The sequence below is a fragment of the Sardina pilchardus genome, chromosome 15 (assembly GCF_963854185.1).
Source record: "Sardina pilchardus chromosome 15, fSarPil1.1, whole genome shotgun sequence".
Classification (NCBI taxonomy): domain Eukaryota; kingdom Metazoa; phylum Chordata; class Actinopteri; order Clupeiformes; family Clupeidae; genus Sardina; species Sardina pilchardus.
In genome coordinates, this window is record NC_085008.1 from 29161542 (window position 1) to 29184041 (window position 22500).

The window sequence follows — 22500 nt, forward strand, 5'->3', positions numbered from 1 at the left end:
GCGACAGACAGAAAGAGAGAGAATGATGGGAGGAGAGGAAGGATGAAGGGAAGGAAGGATGGAGAAACACTGACAAAGAAGGGGATTAAGACCGTATGTGATAAGAGTACAACACACTCACACACACACATCCTGTTTATGTGGACGCCAACATCACATCGTTCGTCACCTTTGACTGCTCGAATCCGTACCACACAACTCTCCACACACCATTAATCACGCGCAGTCGAGTTTATCCCCGGCTTTGTCCGTGTTTACTTCCCAGAAAGTAGACACGTGTCACCCGGAGAGGGTCAAGTTGAGGGAAGCGTTTCATGTGCTACTCGCAGATAATTGGCAACAGAAGTGTTTTCAACACTCTTATCGTAATGTTAGATGTCTCCACGCTCCTTTCGTCTCAGAATAACACCTGCGTTTCTCTGTGATGGCCTCCCAGACTTCGTCTGTCTTGAGTGTCTGTTTGAAAAGCTCCTTCGCCAGATCCAAAGAGCAGCAATCATCACAGTTTCTGTTGAATTGAGGTTTTTGTTTTTCTTCATCTCCCCGTTAGGAGAAGCACTCGGCAGCAGCAGCAGCTCGGCAGAGCAGAAGCGCAGCAGGCGGGATCCGTGAGCGGACGGGAGAGGAGAAGCGGTCGCGGTCATGAGACGAGAGGTGACGTGGTGGCTCTTCGCCGCCCTCTGTCTGTCCGCTTGGGGCATCGCCCGCGCCGGCCGGGCCGGCCGACACCCGCCGCAGACGACGGCGACGCGACGCCATCGCCGAGCGCCCGGCGACGACGACGGCAACAAGAAGTGCAGCTACACCTTCCTGGTGCCCCAGCAGAAGATCACGGGGCCCATCTGCGCCAGCGCCACGGGGCCCGCGCCCGACAAGGAGCGCGTGACGCGCATGGACGTCTCCGACCTGCGCGAGGTGCTCCACCGGCAGCGGCGCGAGATCGAGACCCTGCAGCTGGCGGCGGCCGTGGACGGCAACCTGGTGAGCGAGATGAAGCTGCTGCGCAAGGAGAGCCGCAACATGAACTCGCGCGTCACGCAGCTCTACATGCAGCTGCTGCACGAGATCATCCGCAAGCGCGACAACTCGCTGGAGCTGGCCATGCTGGAGAACCGCGTGCTCAACGCCACGGCCGAGATGACGCGGCTGGCCTCGCGCTACCGCCAGCTGGAGGCGCGCTTCGGCCTGCTGGCCGGCGTCGTCAACAACCAGTCGGCGCTCATCGCCGCGCTGGAGGACCGCTGCCTGCAGGCGTACGGCGGCGGCGGGGGGGGAGGGGCCGGGCGACACGAGATGCCCGTCGTGCCCCCGCTGGTGCAGGTGGTGCCCGAGAGCCTGCCGGGCAACAGTGGGCGCTTCACCAACGAGATCCAGCGCGTGCACAACCGCGCGCTCCCCCGCGGGTCACGCATGGACGCGGCGCCCACACTCAGCCCCGCCGGCGTGCCACCACCAACGCTCAGCACGGAAGGTAAGGACATGTCATATCTATGGGTGCCTCTCATGCAGCGTTTATACGTCCTCCCTCGCTCCTCGATGCCTCGATCCTCACTGATCTACATAAAGAATGATGGGGGGGAAACAATGGGATAGTCTATCCAGTGTTAGTTATAGATCAGTGGGAACGCCCCTCGAGGATCGAGCATCGAGGAGGCATGTTGAGAGGCACCCAGTGTCTATTTTCATGTCTGTTTTGTCAACCATATCCATACGTGAATGGCTGTAAAGAATTCCTGTTGTGTATCTTACACTATATGGCAACACTTCTAACCTTGACCTTGAGCACATTGGGATATGGGCAGCCACTTCTATGTTTGAGTGTGGCCATTTTGTTTTGAATCTAACATCTTCCTTCTCAAAAAAAAAAAAAGTTGTTTTATTAAAGATAAAAAAAACTAATTTTCTTATCCATTTGTAATCTAGTCCCCACCAGAGCCATAGAAAGAGAGAGTTGCGACACTCTTTGATGTTGCCGCCACGATCAAAAGTTCCAAAAAACCTGTGCTGAATGGCTGAATCGCAGGAGGGTGGGATGTACAGTACTTCTGATGCTGGAAGGTGTAATCAATTAACTCATTGATTACTGACCAAGAGATTGGCTGTAAACAATTCCAAAAGCCCCATAACGAGGAAATAGCCTGGAAAAAGCGCTGCCATTTTTTCCTATGGAGGTCTATGGGAGTGTCGCCACTCTGTTTTATCTACCGCTCTGGTCCCCATTAGTGGGCCCGCCCCACAGCTTGAGAACCACTAGCATATGTGGATATGGGTAGTCAACGTCTAGACCAGAACATGGGGTTTCATTAGTACAGAGCGACTGTGACTGAATTAGGCATTTCGACCCAGAAGTTATGATTTCAGAACAATTACTGTCCTAGTGAATGGTCAAAGCACAATGCCCTTGAAATATAGCCCACCTGAAACCTCAACGATGCACATTAAGAGTATTCAAGCTATGCAGCACAACAGCCAACACTGGATGAAATGTAGCGATAAATAAAATGCTTCGCAGCTGGGTTTACAAAACTTCACGATCACCTTCAAAGATGTTGGCAGCGAAGAGGCATGGAATAGACCCCGTCAACAAACCTTTAGCAGAGTAAGGGATGGTAGGCCTATTGGAGGAGGTGGACTTGTCTCTCCAGCCAGACCCCATTCCAAACGGCATCTGATCTGTGTAACGTCTTAAGGCGCCCTGATTGATGCGGCATTCCAGACCCTGGCACCAGAAGAGGAGAGGATGGGGCTCAAACATTCCTCAGCTTAAATCTCTCTGGGCTCTTTCCATTTTCCCTCTTTCCCGCTCTCTTGTCTGCGTAGGCCAGAGACGCTCAGGTCTCAGAGCAGGAGAGCAGAGCAGAGCAGAACAGAGTGGAGTGGAGCAGAGCACGCTAACCTGCCAGGCCCAGATCTGCCCTTGACATGCTCAAATATATGGCAGGGATTACACCAGCCAGGGGCTGCAGTCCATCAACGGATGAGCGTGGAGAGAGTAGTAGTGTGTGAGAGTGTGAGTGTGCTTGTGTGTGTGTGTGTGTGTGTGTGTAAGATAGGGAGCCGGGATAAAACAGGGGGAAAAGGAAGGAAAGGGAGTTGAGTTGAGATGAGAAGGTGACCAACCTGCAGTCCATTATTGGCAGCAATGGCTGTAGCGACGCTTTTTAGAGAAAACTGGAAAAGAAGGGAGGCTGGTGATCCAGAGAGAGGTCAGTAATAAAGAGAAAGAAAGAAACTAAAGTAGAGAGAGACTGATAGAGAGACTGAGAGGGATCACTGGAGAAGTGCCCAGAACTCTGTTTGTGTATGCGAGTGCACTTCTGAAAGAAAATCACAAAAACAACACCTACTGATAACTGGGACAGTGATGTAGAGGATGGAGAGCTCACATTAAGCAGCAAAATGCAGTTCGCAGCTACTGACCAGCCAAGTCATTCATAACCAGGACACACACACACACACACACACACACACACACACACACACACACACACGCACACACACACGGGAACAATCAAAACAGTCTGCAGCCAGTCATCTTAGCATGAAATCAATTTTCAAGGCTGTAAAGCATTCTGGGAAGAGGGGTCCGCAGAATAAGTGAGCAAGATGTTGTGTCTGCAAGTGATAGCAGGCTCGGAATCAGCATTAATGTTGGAGGGTGTTCTGGGCTAAGTAGGAAAAACATGAATATGTAATCTCTGGCAAGACTTATAGAACATCATTAGTGCAAACCAAATAGACAGAGTAAACTTTTTGGCAGCCAGTCCAATGCAATGTCTGGATCTGGATTTGAAGGCTTTGGTTCTAAGAGACCGAATCACAGCTGAAAAGCTTGAAAAGGATTTGTGCGTAGAGCCTTGCGTCATATGGTAAGCACCATAGCATCCTCCTGTAGGCATCACAGGAAGCATTCATGTACATCTCCAACCAGCCTGCCATCTGCAATTGGTTTCCTTCTTAAACTTACAAAGACACACGTATACGCGCACACATGCACATCCGCGCACACACACACACACACACACACACACACACACACACACACACACACACACACACACACACACTTTTCACTGAAGAAGAGTCAGTCCAGACCCAAATTCACAGGGTTGGTTTCTAAACGCAAAAAATGAGCTGACATGTCAGTCTGACCGATGGATCTTAACAAGCAGCAACTGTATGACTTGAGACCGCTGACAGGGGAATTCTCCAACACCTCCCGTGATGAGAGCAGAGCGGCCCAGCATGCACTGGGGCATCCCGCGCCCCGTACGGATCTGTCTGGCGCGGTTCCATGCTCCGCCCTACGTCAGGTCAGTCGTCTGGAGACGATCCAGACTCGCATGCCGGCTGTGCCTGAAGCACATCACTCACAGCAGTGCGGCATATTTCCTGCTAAGCCTCCTCCTCCTCTTCTTCCTCGAACAGAGATCATATTGTGTAACGGCCGCGTCAAAAGGAAGGAGCGTCTGAGAGGTCACAAGGTTTGGGGAGAGAAAAAGAAAGATAACAAGAAAGAAATAATAAAGAAAAAAAGAAAGAAAGAAAGAAAGAAAAATGTGGAAGGGGAAAGACAGCTTGGGTTTCGATGGGGAACTTTCTATCCACTTTGTCCAGAGGCGGACATCCCGGGTTCAGAAAGTAAAAGTCTGTTTGATCCAACCATTTGGCAAACCAAACCAGCTCATCCTAATAAGCTGCCAGGTATATCAGATCATTAGTGATCACCTGTGTTCCGTAGCCTGGTTTTCACCATACTAAGCTCAGTCTTTTAAGATTGAACATTAGTCTGGGGAGGCTGCGCTTTGTTTCTACTGCACTTCGCGTCGCTTAAGTTTCGTTACCGTCACGTCACTGGCCAATAACGTGCCAGACGTGACTAGAGTATGGCCGCTTCTGATTGGAGCCTCTGGCAGTAAACAGAGGAGATAGATCTGCTGGTTTCCAAGTTCAGGCAGGGTCCACCCAGCCTATGTATTCCGTGCACAGCTAGGACGCATATATTATATCCTTGGCAGGACTTTTACTCTCTGGAACCAGGATGTCCACCTCTGCCCTGTTGAGGTAGATTGGACCACAGTGCAGGAAGGAGATGGATGCGGGTGTGAGGGCCGTGAGCAGACCATGGCTACGCTCCAAGTCAAGGCTGAATTAGCAAAAATAACACTAAACGTGTGCTTGCAGTGAACAGAACTGGGCACTTAAGAAAACACCAAATGAAAGGCTTCTCCTGGTTTTCATCTCTGTGCATGCCGTCTAGGTCTTTTGCGTAGTTATCACGTCCGCAATCTAACTGAAGCAGACAGTTCATGGCGTCTTGGTCTGCGTGCGTCTGATTTCATGTGTGTGTCTGCGTGTGTGTGGTGTGGTGTGGTGTATGGTAGGGGTGAGAGCTTTCTCTCAGTGTTTGTCATGGCCTAATCATAGACCCTGATTAGAAGCTAGGACACGGATCACCAAATTTCAAGAAACTCTACCCCCTCCTCTCTAATTCCCCCCTCCTCCCTAATTCCCCGCTGCGCTACTGGAACCCTTGACACTTTCCTACAGTTCCAGCCCAAGAAAAATATTAACAAGAACTTAAAAAAAAAAAAAAAAGACAGAGACGAATGAAGATAAACAAAAATGAAAGTTAGGGGGGAAAAAAAGAAAAGAAATTAAGTCTGTTTCATCTCCTGCTGTGAGATTGGAAGGCTCTAAATATCATTTGTCTCATATTCCACCTCTCAGCCGAAGTCCAAACCAGAAAATGGTCTTCGGTTACTCTCGGGCTCTTTCCCCTGACCGCACAGACCGACGTCGGTCGCTTCTGGTCTACCTAAACACACACTGAGGCTGGTCGGGGATTAAGGCTCTTCCTCAGCCTGGCGGATCAGCCCCCTCTTCCTCAGCCTGGCGGATCAGCCCCCGCGGTGTGCTTCTGTGTCTGTTGGGTCGATGGTCCGTCCTACTTGCTCCCCGCTCTAGCCAAGGCTGCAGCAAAGGGGCGCAAACGAAGACAAATCGCTTCAAAACAAACAGGAGCTGAGGGAGAGTCAGGGTTTCAGGTGCGCCTCCAGAAGCTACAGGGGGGCGGGGGCGGGGGCGGGGGGGGGGGGGGGGGGGGGGGGTCCCCCTCCAGCCCGAGGAAGCCGCCCTGTCCCCTCACCTCCACTCTGGGCTCGCACAAAGGCTTTCTTCAGACGAGTGCAGCCGCAGCGCTCAACGTTTAAATGTGTGCCAAGTGAACGGCTGCTCTGGGAGACCTCGCTTTGAGGGTCTGTGTTTACACAACGGGGGGTGGGGTGGGGGGGCTTCTTGGGGATACACCCACATCCTGGCCACCTCAGTGGCTCCAGTAGGGATCATTGAACAGGAGCCAACTAACACACACTCACGCACACACACACCACACACACCACACACACTTCATCCCACTCCTCAGTATGATCCACTATTCTAGAACCAGATTACGATCTTCACAAGGGAGGGCCGACAACCATGTCCACTGGCAGCATTGCAGGCGAGCTGGGCTGCAGATCTAGATCTAGATCTAGGGCACTAATGGCTAAGCAGCCCTTTCTGGCTCTCTGACTAAATGGACGGATGGCAGCAGAGCTCAGCCACTGCCAGGGTACACTGTTGCGAAATAAGTTTTTTTTTGCCACTTAGCTTCACACTTGAAACTGACATGAAATGCTACCTGAGTTTCAACAGTAGTAATAAATGTATGCAAGTAGTCTTCCAGACAGCCATTAGATGTGACCTTAGAAATGGTGGCGGGCTCGGATAAAAAGCGCATTGAACACCTTTGGCACCCAACAGAAAAGCCCTTCACCTTCAATTTGACTTTGAAGCTTTGGATAGGTACTTAGCAAAGGAGGTCTCTCCAACTTCCACCGAGCTACAGAGGAGAGAGGAGGGGAAGTGAAGACTCATGTGCAGAATGAGTCTGAGCAGTAATTTTTTTCTGCCTAGGCCCTGTTAGTCAACCTGTCATAGGTCAGCTGTAGGCCATCTGAATCCCAAAAAAATCTGCACGCCAGATGAGCCGAGACCAAAAGGTTAGGCCTTTGAGGGCCATATCATTCAGCAACACTTCAAAAAGTTTCGACTTTATGCAAACCTCTGACAGTCACCTGCAAGCCACAACCACGTCATGTCTGAGATATGTGGTTGAGCGTTGGTGTTCGGTTGACCTTTTGATCTTTCTGTCCTTCACCCTCAACTCATTCCTTCCCCCTTCTTCTCTTTTTGTTTTGTTTGGTCTGTCTCTCAGGGCCGTTCAGGGACTGCTACCAGGTGCGTCAGGCGGGCCACAAGGCGAGTGGGATGTACTTGCTGAAGACCGAGGGCAGCGACCGGCTAATCCAAGTGTGGTGCGAGCACGGCTTGGACAACGGAGGCTGGACCGTCTTCCAGAGAAGGAAAGATGGCGCCGTGAATTTTTTCAGGAACTGGGATAACTATAAGGTAACCGACTCCTAAAGAATGGTCGACTGTCATTCCGGAGTGTACAATTGTAAAGGAAATCTCTTAGCTAACCCAAACATACTGTATGGTTGTCTGGATTCTGTAGTGCACAGAAGCAGTAGATCATATTCAGGATATTACTCATTTTTTCCTCCTACACTTTCTGACATTTATAAACCATTTATAAATAGATTAATGTAATTTCCCAACTATTAGCCACAGCTAATTATGTATTGACAACATTTCTTCAGCTATGAGGCTAATACACAGGGGCAGTTAATATGATATTAATATGGTTTTGCTTCTGGTAACTTACACAAAACACTGTCCTGTGACTCATGCAATGCAGCAAATACACAGGATATTACTGCATTACTTGTTTAATCGTCACTTGCCCCTACTGAACATATGGGACCTGTGCTTCATCTCGTTCTGAGCACACAAAAAAAAAAAAAAAAAAAAAAAAACTGACCCCACGGCTTCTCTCGAGCCATCCGTCCCCTCATCAAGCCTCTCCTCTTCCGACCTGCCAGGCTCTTGAGAGACTAATCCAAATCAGGCCTTTGGTCCTAATGAGGGTCTATCTGCGCGATCAGTGTAAACATCCTGTGCGGGATCAGGGCTATTTCAGGAGAGCCTCTGGACTACGGGGCTCGATCCTAAACGTCTTCGGTTACATAACCCTGCACTGTCAGCACATCCTGAAGCACTTTCACAGAGGTCTCTTCCAAACTTCAGAGAAAACCACAAAATGCAGCACGACCACTGAGATCGCCCAGAAACCAGAAACCAGAAACCACCGAGCACCAGGGCTCCCCGAAACCAGATCGGTCTCGGGGGCGTGTGGGAGGGAGCCGGGGCGACAGAGAGGCTGCGCTACGGGCTGCACTCCCGCACGAAGAGAGAGATGAGGTGGGAAGAGCGGCACGCCAGAAACTGCTGTCAGTCTCCCTACATAGAACCCCCCCCACCCCACCCCCCCAGTAGGACCTGCGTCAAAGTGTATATGTGCACGTGGTGTGGCATCGCCGAGTAGACAGGCCCACCCACAGAAAACCTTTTGGAAAAACCCTGAAAGAGCTCGGACAAATAAACACAGCGTATTTACATACAGTGTTTAATTCTAAACATTAAAATATTATATAAGTAAACACTGCGCGGAAAAACACTGCCTACCATCTGGCCGTGCTTGTGAAAACAGTGTAATGGGGGGGGGGGGGGCACTGAGGCGGTGTGGTAGACGTGGACCTGAGATTACCAAGAGGGGTGTTGTGAGGTTTTAAGGTTTACAGAGGGAGCTTGAGGAGAGCTGCAGTCATAATGGGCACAGATAGAGCGAGCGGGATGCTAAAAAGGCTACAGTAGTTCAATCCTACTTATTCACAACTACGATTGAGGACAAGAGCGCCGTAACTTAACAGTGCACTCACATGGGGTGCGGAAACATCTGGAAAGCCCACGCTCAGGGAGCGCCTGGATGTAAAGAAATGGCCAGTGCTCCCAAATGGTCAACGTGACCTTGCTGCACACCATTCTACTGCATACACTTGAGTGCATACAGAAAAGAAAAGGAACAGGTCAATCCACACACACATGCACACACGCACACACAGCACACACACACAAACAAACGACTAGCATAATGCCAGATGACGCAGACCACTACAAATTCACCTCAGCGGAGGGGAACATGAAACATCACTTCCACACATTATCAGCCGGCGCCAGGAGTGCCTCCTCGGCCCACTCCAGTCGGAAAACGCCAGCCGGTTTTGCTCAGTAAAACTGCTCGGCGAAAAATCCAATTATTCCCCCCCTTTTTACTGGCTCTCTCTTCCTTCCACTCGTCCTCCGAGACATGAGTTTCTTCAAGCCTGAGCGGAGGCCTTGCGGGGTCTGTGCACCAGATGAGCCGAGGGAGGGGTTGGCTCGGGGAGACTCCAGCTCGGAGCGGCACACAAAAAAAGACGGGCCACATCACTGGGGCACGGCACACAAACAGGCCTCAACACGAGACATTTCCCCTGCCGTCACCCGCAAACAATGACTCGAAGACAAAGCAACACATGACTAATAACCCCACGGGCACAAAAAAAGCCCACGCACGCAGATGCAGTCAAGGCAGCCTCCAATTCAAACCTATAGGGCCTCTTAAATGGGGGCAGCTCTGCTCGGTCCCTTCGGTTCACAACTGCATCATGGCTTACTAAACAAAGGAAATGGAGCACATCTGCACAGCTCATTGCAATGCACATCCAATTTACAATGTACAACTAACTCTGTTTCTGTGTCTTTGCCTTTGACAGAAGGGCTTCGGGAACATAGACAGCGAGTACTGGCTGGGCCTGGACAACATCTACAACCTGACCAAGCAGGGCGACTACCGGCTGCTGATCGAGCTGGAGGACTGGGTGGGCAAGAAGGTCTACGCCGAGTACAGCAGCTTCCGCCTGGAGTCGGAGAGCGAGGGCTTCCGCGTGCGTCTGGGCACCTACCAGGGCAACGCTGGAGACTCGCTCAGCAGCAACAACGGGAAGCCCTTCACCACACTCGACCGGGACAGGGACGCCTTCTCAGGTGACAACCGCAGCAGGCCGGGATCTAACTCACCCCTTATAAATAATAATAATAATAATAATACGTTTTATTTATTCAAGACATCCAAGATCATTTGCCAAAATGAAATGAAAAATACAGAAAATTACAAACACAAAACAGTCAGGTGCAACAACAGCTATCATATCCACGATATCCCGTTATTTAGTCAGTTAGTGTGATAGGCACAACTAGTCATTTAAAAGATTACAAATACTCATTGTGGTACAAAGTAAACCGTTAAGTAAGTGTTATAGTAAAAAGATGTCAAGGTGCAGAACAAAAAATTGTTCATGAAAAATAGAAAAAAAAGTTTGCACACTTTAAATCCTTTTTTTTAGTTCATTTTCTTTTGGCACAGAATTACGTTTCGACCATGTGGTCTTCTTCAGATTCACAAAGTATTCACAAAGTAAAGCATCACTTTCCAAACCCCTCTCCTCCTCTCTCTCTTTCCACCTGTGGCAGGTAACTGCGCCCACTTCCATAAGGGGGGCTGGTGGTACAACGCCTGTGGCCAGACCAACCTGAACGGCGTGTGGTACAGTGGCGGAGTCTACCGCAGCAAGTTCCAGGACGGAGTGTTCTGGGCCGACTACGGGGGAGGCTTCTACTCCATGAAGGCAGTGCGCATGATGATCAGGCCCATTGATTAATAGACTCTTAACCAAACACTCTTCCACCAGACAGACACACGCTCACACAAACACAAACACAGACACAGACACAAACACAGACACAGACACAGACACAGACACTCCTCCCTGAAAGCTTCGAAAATCCCTCCTGACACTTTCAATCCCTAGTCACATAACTCATGGGTGATGCTAAATTATACAATGGCATTTTTTTGTTTTTTTAAATGTAAACACAGACCACCTACGTTAATAGTGCTGGGCCTCTCCCACTCTGGGGGAAGAAGGTGCACACACACACACACACACACACACACACACACACACACACACACTTGCACGACAGTCCACCTTTGTCTGGTGCTACACACACACACACACACACACACACACACACACACACACACTACACTGAGACAGCAGGTACAAGTCTGCATATTTTGACACATAGAGGCTGTGATGCACTGATGTGGAGCTGTGTAGGGAGGGAGGAAGAGAGAGAGAGACAGAGGGAGAGAGAGAGAGAGAGAGAGAGAGAGAGAGAGAGAGAGAGAGGACCAATCTTATTCTGTCCAATCCATTTGCTTCGAGTCCTCCTCTCCCACGTCTGTTAATATGGAATCAATGCATTCGATCTCTTTCTCTACTCTCTCTTCCTTCCTAAGTGTTGGATGTCTGCTCACATTCCTTGGTTCATCAGTCCAGTTTTGCCCACGGCCAGTAACTTCTGCCACTCTTAAAGTGGGATCAGATAGATAGTTAAAATATGTGCAGGAAGGAACTCACTCTGTAGTGTGGAACTGTTGTGGTATATGCACACATAAATAAACACACACACACACACACACATAGACACAGACACACACGTTTAAAGTATACAGTATGTTTTTGTTACCCCACAAGCACAAAGAGGACTTGAGAAATCTGCGGCTCTCTGATGTGGAGATGGCTTAGCTAGCGATTAGTATGTAAATATATGGTACTGTATATTGCTTGTGATTTGTACAAGTTAATTTAAGGTCTGCGGCTTGTTCATGTCCATGATGTAAACTGCACCTCATTCAACACTCCCAGTCAGCTATTTATCTTATTTATAAGGATTATGCAATAGCTCTCTTCTACCTTACTTATTCTGGTTACCACGGAAAGTGTTTCCATTTGTATATGTCAACATTCCTACAACATTCCAAATACTACACACACATTCCCATGAATAATCCCAATTCTCTAGTACAATCACACCAGTAATGACAGAGAAAAGAGACACTCTTAAAGGACCCATGATAGCATGGAGAGCTAAACGACGCCTCACACACACACACACACACACGACACTCTTAAAGGACCCATGATAGCATGGAGAGCTAAACGACGCCTCACACACACACACACACACACACACACACACACACACACACACACACACACACACACACACACACACACACACACACACACACACACACACACACACACACACACACACACACACACACACACACACACACACACACACACACACACACACACACACACACACACACACACACACACACACACACACACACACACACACACACACACACACACACACACACACACACACACACACACACACACGACACTCTTAAAGGACCCATGATAGCATGGAGAGCTAAACGCCGCCTCACACAGATGCCCACACCGCCTGCTGCAATACGCAACACGTGAAGGCTACGACCGGCTGGAGGTGGAACCTATTAACCGGTACGGCACCGTGCCCCTGCCTTGACGCCAACACCCCGTACTAAAGATGGAACGAGTAAAGGGAAGAAAAAAAAATTCTAATAAAACACTCTGCCGTCTCCCATGACTCTTCCTTCACACTCACACACACACACACACACGCACAGAGTCCACCACTTGCGCAGTGGGAGGCAGAGAGTGAGGTTAGGAGGAAAAGCTTGTAGAGAAACGGACACAGGAGAGTGAGGGTGAGAGAAGACAGAAATATGGCAGCTTTGTAATGCTTGCTGTACATCATGTCCAATCACATCGAGCAGAAGATGTTCTTTTGTTCCAGCTGGCTTCCCCATTACACAACTGATTGGATTGCAATATGATCTCCAGTGAATAAGTGCACACACGCATGAACGCATGAACACACTTAAACACACACACACACACAGAAATAGAGAGAGAGAAAGACAGAGAGAGAGAGAGATGGACAGACAGAGCAAGAAAAAAAGACAGACAGAGATAGAGAGAGAGTGAAGTTAAGATAGAGATAGAGAGAGAGAGAGACAGGGAGAGAGAAAGATGGAGAGACAGACAGAGAGATGGAGAAAGATGGAGAGAATGAAGGGGCAAGGGGGCGACTTGCTCTGTGGAGTGGCATGATTAAAGTGTGTAGTGGAACGCGGAGCGAGAATAAGTGCTACAACAGAGCGTGGCACGGAGGACACATGACAATGGAAAACACATTTCTGTAGTCCGCTCACGGACCATGGGACCACGGAGGAGAGAGAAACAGACATTCTTTCCACAGTGAGGGAGAGAGAGAGGGGGGTGAGTGAGAGAGAGAGAGAGAGAGAGGGAGAGGGAGAGGTACAGAGTCTGAGCGAGCACTTAGGATTCATCTTCTCAGATATATTCTGCGAAAGTTACGACTCTCCCTCAGCTGAGAGTCACTCAGGGGCCGAGCTTCATAAATCAACCTTCGCTAATGTCCTGGCGAGTGTACACACACACACACACACACACACACACACACACACACACACACACTCACACAATCACACAATCACACAATCACACAATCACACAATCACACAATCACACAATCACACAATCACACAATCACACAATCACACTCTGTGCCTGCAAGATATCAGCAGTCATCACCAGCGTCCCAGGTTGGGCCACATGGTGGGTGTGAGCGGGTGCAGCAGGTCCTCCGGTCTCAGCGTGGCTATTTATATCGGCTCGTAAGTCACGGATGGAGACTTCGGTGGGTGGGGGGGAGAGAATGAGGTGTTAGGAAGGAGTAGGTTTGGCCAGAGCGGCCCGATCTGCCACCTCACTCACTCCCCGCTTTTCCATTGCGTGTGTCTCTCCATCGCACCGGCCATCTTTCCCCTGCCCTCCATCCCCCTGCAACGCTGCCACGCTTGGCCCACTCCAAGGCCACACACACACACACACACACACACACACACACACACACACACACACACGTAGACACACACACACACACACAGACCTCAATTCAGCACACTCAGTGTTCACACTCGGTACATATTAAGAAGCCTGTCATATTCACTCACAGAAACACACACACACACACACACACACACACACTACTACTTCTACACTACTACCGTATACAGTACAGTTATGGTTTTGGTTCTTTGGTTCTCAACGAAGCTTTTGCACAAAGCGACAAAGAGCAATAAAAATAGTCAAGTCAAGTCGCACTTATTTATATAGCACACTTAAACGCAATGAATAAATAAATAATAGTAGGAACCGAGTGAATAATGATCTAGAACAACACTATGGCAAAAGGTCCCGGTTACCTTAACTCCAGCAGCTGGCTGATGCTATGCTGTGGGGAAGCATGAAATCAGTGAGTGTGGAATCTCTGCTCATCGTCATGGGAACAGAGCTTATGCACGTGCAGAGTGCAAACTTCCATTACCAAGGGTACGTTACTACGGCAACAGCCAAAATGGACGCAAACAAGAACCAATAACTAATTTGACACGCTAAAGACTTGAAGGACGGGAGGTATTCTTGGCTCTAAAGAAGAAGATGGTGCCGCGACAAGGCAGAAATACTGCAGTCGAGAGGCGACAATGTCAGGATAAATCACTGGTGGATTTATAACCAGTTGGACAGTTTTTCTGTGTTCCTCTCTCCGTCTGTCTGCGTGTCTATCGGCCTTTTTCTCTCAAAAAACAACAACGCCGTACAAGTCACATACGGACACTGGGCTGTAAAATATGACGACGCAGCTGTCCCGGAATGGCTGTCGTTTCCTCGAAATCACAGCGCTCTAGAAACAAAAGCTCAAAGATATTTATTAAGCCCTGGCAAGCCGCTGAGCAGACGCCTCTCAAAGGAGGCCTCCGCTGCATCTGCTCCTAGACGGCTCCGTCTCAGTCCTTACCTGCCCTCACCTGCCCTCACCTGCCCTTACCTGGCTCAGTTGCTCCTCCATGGCTACTTCTGAGCACTCACCTGACTCACTTACCAAACATAAACAACATATCAGTGTCCTAACGGTCATCCAACACACTACACAGGACCAGTGGACCGTGCTGAAGAGCAACATCTTACCGACAGATAAACAATGTGTCACAATTCTCAAACACAATATACAAGACCGGTTCATCATGCATCAACTCGAACTGACTCAGAAGCGGATCGTAATCTGTCTGAAATATCGTTCTCAAGTGGGAGGGATGGTGTGAAGGGACAGTGTGGGGGTCCAAAGCCTGCATTACAGGTGGGAGGAGGAGAGAGAGAGAGAGAGAGAGAGAGAGAGAGAGAGAGAGAGAGAGAGAGAGAAAAAATCAAGGGAAATTCTGGGGGTGGTGATGGTGGTGGGAATGTCCGCTTACGTCTGTAGCCACGGCCTTGGTCAGGTCTTTGATGTTGGCGTCAGGAAAGTGCGAGACAGCAGAGGTGGGGTTGGCCTGGTCCTCGCCGCACTCACCGCACCGCTCCACATACCCTAGAGCTACGCACCTGTCAACATGCACTCAACCACAACCTGAGTAGTCTCTCACACACACACACACACACACACACACACACACACACACACACACACACACACAGAGCAGGGGGGAACAAACGGTGTGTGCAACCTAACCTGCCTCAGTGGCTCTGTCTGCTCTGGGGGAACAGCAAGGTATATTAGGTTTCCCTGCCTGCTGAGCAAAAAGGCTGCAGTTTTATGTCGGCTTTTTCCATCACACACACACACACATACTGTACACACACACACACACACACACACACACACACACACACCTCCAACTTCCCTTCACGTCCTCTCCCTGTCAATGAACTTCGGTCCAGTTTGGATCTTGGGCAAGGAGAATCTAACACCGCAGATGTCTGGAACCTTCCCTGATTTCCCAACATCTCCCTCCATCTTGGGCTTCAACACTCTCCCTCCGCCATCTTTCAAACTCGGCCTGTCTATGAGGGGATGCAGCGCACTCTGAAAACCCTAGCAGCTCCTCTGCCTTAAGCGGTCTACCATACAGAAATAACACACATGCAAAGACAATATTGTACCAACGGATTGTGCATATACAAGCATCTCGCCTCCCTCGGTCTTTCTCACACACAGACCCTCCACCACCTACTGTTTCATACAAAGTACACTTCCCCTGATATTAGGAATCTGGCCTTTGCTGTCGCCATAACTGCCGACACAGCTGCATTTCATATTACGTTTGACTTTAAACATTTAAACTAACAAGAACTCCAGACCACAGAACAGGGGGGGCTCAAAGGTCAAACTATGCGGTGTGGGGAATTCTGGGAGCTGAGAGAGAGGCACACAGACACAAACCAGCCACATTTCCCCAATCTTCCCCCTTATAACACACTCACACAAATACAGACACACACACAGCTGCCCATACATACATACATACAGTGTGTATATGTGTGTGTGTGTGTGTGTGTGTGTGTACACACACACACACACACACACACACACACACACACACACACACACACACACTCCTTTAAGCCAGGTTCTCTGCCCCGGTTCTCCGCTCCTGCTCGCTGAGGGAACCCAGTAGATTTATTGCAGGAGTGAATGACAGAGTTCTAATGCCTTTCAGATCTGCTTTAGTACAACAGAGCAGCATTTTCCCCCCTGGCCTGCCAAAGGAGCCTGGGAGCAGTCCAAAGCGCTTGCTTCACACACACACACACACACACACTCTGAGTCATTCACAGAGCTATATGGACTCATCCATACACACACACACACACACGAGGAATCCTGATGCAAACATGACGGCAGGAATTCACACCAGTGCGAGACACATGCCGGGTTCTCCAGCAGAGTTTTCAGCGCCGTAACCCGCGGCAACTTTACATGTTTTTCGACTCGCTGTAAGAGATGGAATGAGATCACAGGATGGAGAGAAAGAGAGAGATAAAAAAGGAGAGAGAGAGAGAGAGAGAGGGGATGAAAGGAGGAGAGAAACCATTACCACATCCATTTCCACGACCGCAGTCATTCCAAACTCATCCTTCTTGCTCATCCATCTCTCTCTCCCTCTCTCTCTCATCCCTCTCTCTCTAGTCTACAGCTGTGTGGCCTCTGGTGGGTTGGGCCCCGGCGTCAGGCTGGTTGGGATTTCATGGCTCTCGGGGGCCGCTGCAGCTGCACTGAGATAACGCTTTGCCCCCATTCACTGACGCTCCGCATTGACACATACCACCCCAAGGCCTGACACAACTACACACACACACACACACACACACACACACACACACACACACACACACACACACACACACACGAGAGGGAGGAGACAGATGAGGGGGAGAAAGAGGGAGGCAGATAAAGAGATAGAGGGAACGAAGGAGAGACATACAGAGAAAAAGAGGGCAAGAGAGAAGATGGACAGAGGGAGCTAAACCCAAAGCAGATGGTACAAGAGAGAGATAGAGGGGAAGGAGAGGGAGAGAGAGATAGAGGGATGGAGAGCATGAAAAAGAAAGGAGAGGGAGAGGGAGGGCGTGAGAGCGAGTGTGTGCATGAGAGTGAGTGTGTGTGTGAGAGCAAACCAGTGTGAGTGAGGGTAAGAGCGAGTGTGTGAAAAGGGGCTCTTTAAGGAGTGTCTCCCCGCATGCTCTCAGCAGGCTGCTTTTGATGTGTTCATCGTGTTGTTGTTTTTCCTCTCTCACTCTCTCTCTCTCTCTCTCTCTCTCTCTCCCTCTTCGTCTCTCTCTCAATCCCCCTCTCCTCTCTTCTCTCTTTCACATGTAGGTCTCGGCGAGCCAGAAGGGGCTCCAAATAAGTTCAGGCGGATTGGGTGCAGCGCGGCAGACCGGGGGGGGGGGGGGGTGCTCGTGATGCGGTGAGGCACACTGGGGGGAAAAGCGTCTCTTCCCAGAGAGAACACAGCGCAGAAAATTAGGAGCGGATTCTAATAACCCGGGGGGAACAAATCGGAATAATAAAACATCCCTAAGCGCACTGAGACAGACAGACAGACACACACACAGGCCAACATACAGAGAGAGAGAGAGAGAGACACAGACAGAGAGACACACATACAGAAACACAGACACAGACACAGACACGCACACACACACATACCAAACACACACACAGAGCGACGGATGGCCTGGTTTTTCCCTGGGCGGCTCATCTGGGGGATCCCTGATGCTTTGTTCCTGCTGCCACAGGACACATTCAGTGCTGCCAGCTCGGACGGAAAAAGCCCCGAGAACAAAAAAGGCCTTGATGGTTTACGAGCCCTCCGTAAGGCCACTGTTTACCCCGCAACCGCAACAAGCACAGGGACCTGTCTGGCCGTCACCATAGGGGGAGGAGGGGGGGGGGGGGGAGAGAGAGAGAGAGAGAGAGAGAGAGAGAGAGAGAGAGAGAGAGAGAGAGAGAGAGAAGAGAGATTTTCTTTCCTTTGTGATATTGATGTTATTTGTATCACTACTGTAGCTTTGGCAACACTGTAACAAACAGTCATGCTAATAAAGCACCCTTTGAATTTGAATTTGAGAAAGAAAGAGAGACAGAGAGGAAGTGATAGAGCGAGGAAAAGCCAGAAAGGAAGAGGGGAGATTTGAGAGGTGTAAATCACTTAGGCTTTTACAGGCCAGAGGAGAGATGGCTAAGTGCAATCATATACGGGTGATTGGCTACACAGCCCAACGGGTCGATGGAGCATAACAAAGTGGAATGAGCTAAAACCCAACTCTCATTTTATTTGATCTCTTTTGGAACGCCATCTTTGCTCTTGCCCACACATCCGTAGTCATTGGTTCACATCGCTGTACAGCTTCTCCCACTGCAGAGAGCTCTCTCTAAACATTAAAAAGCCAGATGTGCCGTGTTGGATGGCAGGTGTTTGCTTAGGTGTGAAGACTCGTGCTCGGTTATTTATTGGACGCCATTAAGGGCTTTGCACACACTCTTCTGGGCGGTCTGGACGAGGCATTCACGCGTCGAATCGTGACTGAGAGACATTAATTAAGAAGAAAAGAACATGGGTCTGCAAGTACAAGGACACACACACACACACACACACACGATGCTAACACAACACTCACACTCACACTCACAGACACACACACACACACACACACACAGACACTGAAGGTGCAGAGGCTCCTCTCCAACACTCGGGCAGGTCAGTGCCACAGTCCCTTTAAGTGTGACTAATTCAGCTCGTTTCTCCCTCATGGCTGCCCACTCGCTCTAACTAGGCCTTACCTCATCACTGGCCTCAATGTGTGTGTGTGTGTGTGTGTGTGTGTGTGTGTGTGTGTGCGCGTCTTTGTCGTTCCTACTGCTCGAGTGGCCAAACACCAAGGATGTGGGCAATGTGGTTCAAAAGGGGGGATTCCAGTAGGATGCTTGTGGCATTCGTTGGGCACGCCATGTGCTCAAAACAAGCCGTGACTACAAAGGTCAAAGGTCGATGCCAAGGGCAAACAGTACGTTGGGCACGTCTCTTCAATGAGGACAGGCATTAAAAGTGCTGAGGTGCCCTGTTAAAGGGATAGTTCGGATTTTAAGACACGAAGTTGTATGGGTTCCCTGTCAGCAACGTAGTGCATCAGCACTGACTTACCCCCGACAGCGTCCTGTGAGCCGAGATCCAGCCGGTTTTAGATCGTTTTTGATGCTGAAGAAAGTAGTCCGGCAAGTTTCTGGGGTCACGAAAGTAAAGTGTTTTTCTTCTCAAAACCATATGCGTTCAACAGAGTGATATATTTGCACCACAAAAACGTTGTCCAGGAAAAATTCAAACCTCGTTATCACTTACTTATTTTTCGCGATTCCTATCACTGCGCGCTACTGACAGCTGGACAACGTTTTTGTGGTGCAAATATATCACTCTGTTGAACGCATATGGTTTTGAGAAGAAAAACACTTTACTTTCGTGACCCCAGAAACTTGCTGAAGAAAATAGTCCGGCATCAAAAACGATCAAAAACCGGCTGGATCTCGGCTCACAGGACGCTGTCGGGGGTAAGTCAGTGCTGATGCACTACGTTGCTGACAGGGAACCCATACAACTTCGTGTCTTAAAATCCGAACTATCCCTTTAAGACATGTTGCATGGTGAAGGTGTGGTTGCAGCACTCGTTCCCCTGTGGGTATGTGGACGTAGGAGAGAGAGAGAGAGAGAGTGTGTGTGTGTGTGTGTGTGTGTGTGTGTGTGTGTGTGTGTGTGTGTGTGTGTACACACTCACCTAGGTAGGGGATGCAGGAGGTCATGCTCTGGCTGCTGATGAAGTCTCTCAGGCGCTTGTAGTTGTCCTCTTTGGCCATCAGGTACTCGAGCCTCTCGAACGCGGCCTTGTCCTTCCGGCTCAGCAGCTGAAGCACAGCAGGACACGGACACAGGCGTCAGTCACCCATGCGCACACACACACACACACACATCTGGCCGTCCTGCTCTTACACACACACACATTCAAATCAGGGGAGTAGATTATGTGGAAAGGTCTGCAGATTCACAGACTACAACTCACACTCCTCCACCACCACACACACCTCCGCCCCATCTCACACACACACACACACACACACACACACACACACACACATCTCCATAATCACACACCTCAGACACACCTGCCGCACCACACACACACACACACACACACACACACACACACACACATACACACACCCGCTTCCTTAATTCCTTCCCCTCCCCGTCATTCTCATGTGAAGAGATGACCCAAGCACAGGTGTTCCGTCCTGGGGGGACGCCGTTAAAGACCAGCGCTCCCAGCTCTCCCAGCGCTCCCAGCTCTCCCAACTCTCCCAGCGCTCCCAGCTCTCCCAGCGCTCCCAGCGCTCCCAGCTCTCCCAGCGCTCCCAGCTCTCCCAGCTCTCCCAGCGCTCCCAGCTCTCCCAACTCTCCCAGCGCTCCCAGCTCTCCCAGCGCTCCCAGCTCTCCCAGCGCTCCCAGCTCTCCCAGCGCTCCCAGCTCTCCCAGCGCTCCCAGCTCTCCCAGAGCTCCGCTCGCCTGGCCATTAGTGGAGCGCAAACCAGCCGGGAAACTCGGCCGATAAAAAGCACCGGCGTATCACATGTCTGCTGCTCGGCCTGCACTTCCTCACTCACGCTCTCTCTCTTTCGCTCTCTCTCCCTCTCTCTCTCGCGCACACGCTCGCTCTCTCTCTCTCTCTCTCTCTCTCCAGCACACCATCTCTTTCGCTCTATCACTCTCTCTCCAGCACACTCTCTCTATCGCTCTCTCACTCTCTCTGTTGGAAAATCAGCTGAGGGGAGATGATGATCGTTTTCTCTCCTGCGTCAAGCCTGATGTTACCTCAATTAACCCCCTTACAACCAACCCGACACTCCCCCCCCCTCCCCCCCCCCCCCCCGCACTCCCCACCGGCCCTGAGACGCCCGTGCGTCCAAACACAACATGCTCTATGCTGCGCTCGGTGGGCCTGGGCCTGCACACAGCACACAGCACGCCACACAAGGCTTCTAGTGGAGGCTCCATGGAGAGAGAGAGGGAGGGAGGGAGAGAGAGAGAGAGAGAGAGAGAGAGAGAGGAGAGGGAGAGAGAGAAGGAGAGAGTGGGGGAGAGAGAGAGGGGGAGTAGGGGAGAGGGAGAGACAGAGGGAAAGTGGGGGAGATAGAGAGGGGGAGAGGGGGAGTGGTGGAGAGAGAGGGAGAGAGAGAAGGTGAGTGGGGGAGAGAGAGAGAGAGAGAGGGAGAGAGAGAGCATGTCTGATTTTTCATTCTGCTAAAGAGAGAGCGAGTGAGTGAGTGCGAAATCTTGGCGGCCGGACGCAAAGATTCCAGTTAGGTAAGGGCAGAAAAATGCTGTTCTGGTCCTACTGCGGACACACAGCCGTTCAGAGGCTCTGGGAGAAGGGAGATGGAAGATGGAGAGTGTGTGTGTGTGTGTGTGTGTGTGTGTGTGTATGTGTGTGTGTGTGTGTGTGTATCTATGTAAGTCTGTATATGTGCATGTCTACATGACTATAAATGTAATGTAATGTAATGTATGCGTGTATGTGTGTGTGTGTGTGTGTGTGTGTGTGTGTGTGCGTGTATGAAAGTGTACATACTGTACATGTAAGCATGTCCTGTGTGCTTAACTCTGCAAATCTGTGAGTGTGTGTACATGTGTATGTGTGTGTGTGTGAGAGAGAGACAATGTGTGAGAGAGTGTGCGTGAGTGTGAGTGTGCAACAGATGTGTGGAAGAGTGTGTGTGAGAGAGAGAGAGAGAGCGTGTGAGAGTGTGTGTTAGTGTCTCTCTCTGCGTGTGTGTGTGTGTGTGTGTGAGTGTGTGTGTGTGACTGTGCAACAGATGTGTGAGAGTGGACCGAGATCTCTGAGCGGCAGGAGCGGAGGGGCTTTTGACCGCGCACAGCGGCCGTTGTCATAACAATGAGCGGCTCAGACTTTGAGGCGCGGGTGACCGGTCCAGCTGGATCTCTGATGGACGGCCGCCTCTTCCGTCCGTCTAACGCAGCGACAGCAGCACCCAGAGTCGAGGCCCGCCAATAAAACGCCACTAAAATAAAAAACCTGATAAAAAAAAGCGACTGCCATTCATTCCGTTCAAGTTTCCAAA

General features: G+C 50.3%; 2 protein-coding genes across 2 annotated transcripts in view; one reads left to right on the plus strand and one right to left on the minus strand.

Moving 5' to 3' along the window:
• angptl1a (angiopoietin-like 1a) overlaps positions 1-12012 on the plus strand; it is a 26611-nt gene extending 14599 nt beyond the window's left edge. The window contains exons 2-5 of the mRNA XM_062555495.1: positions 551-1471; positions 7259-7452; positions 9759-10029; positions 10516-12012. Coding sequence (XP_062411479.1) covers positions 643-1471; positions 7259-7452; positions 9759-10029; positions 10516-10703 — 1482 coding nt within the window. The 5' untranslated portion in view covers positions 551-642 and the 3' untranslated portion in view covers positions 10704-12012. The remainder of the gene's footprint in view (positions 1-550; positions 1472-7258; positions 7453-9758; positions 10030-10515) is intronic.
• ralgps2 (Ral GEF with PH domain and SH3 binding motif 2) overlaps positions 1-22500 on the minus strand; it is a gene marked incomplete in the record, with an annotated part of 126865 nt that overhangs the window by 42821 nt on the left and 61544 nt on the right. Inside the window, 1 exon segment of the mRNA XM_062555494.1 lies at positions 20142-20268. Within this exon segment, the coding sequence (XP_062411478.1) occupies positions 20142-20268 (127 nt within the window).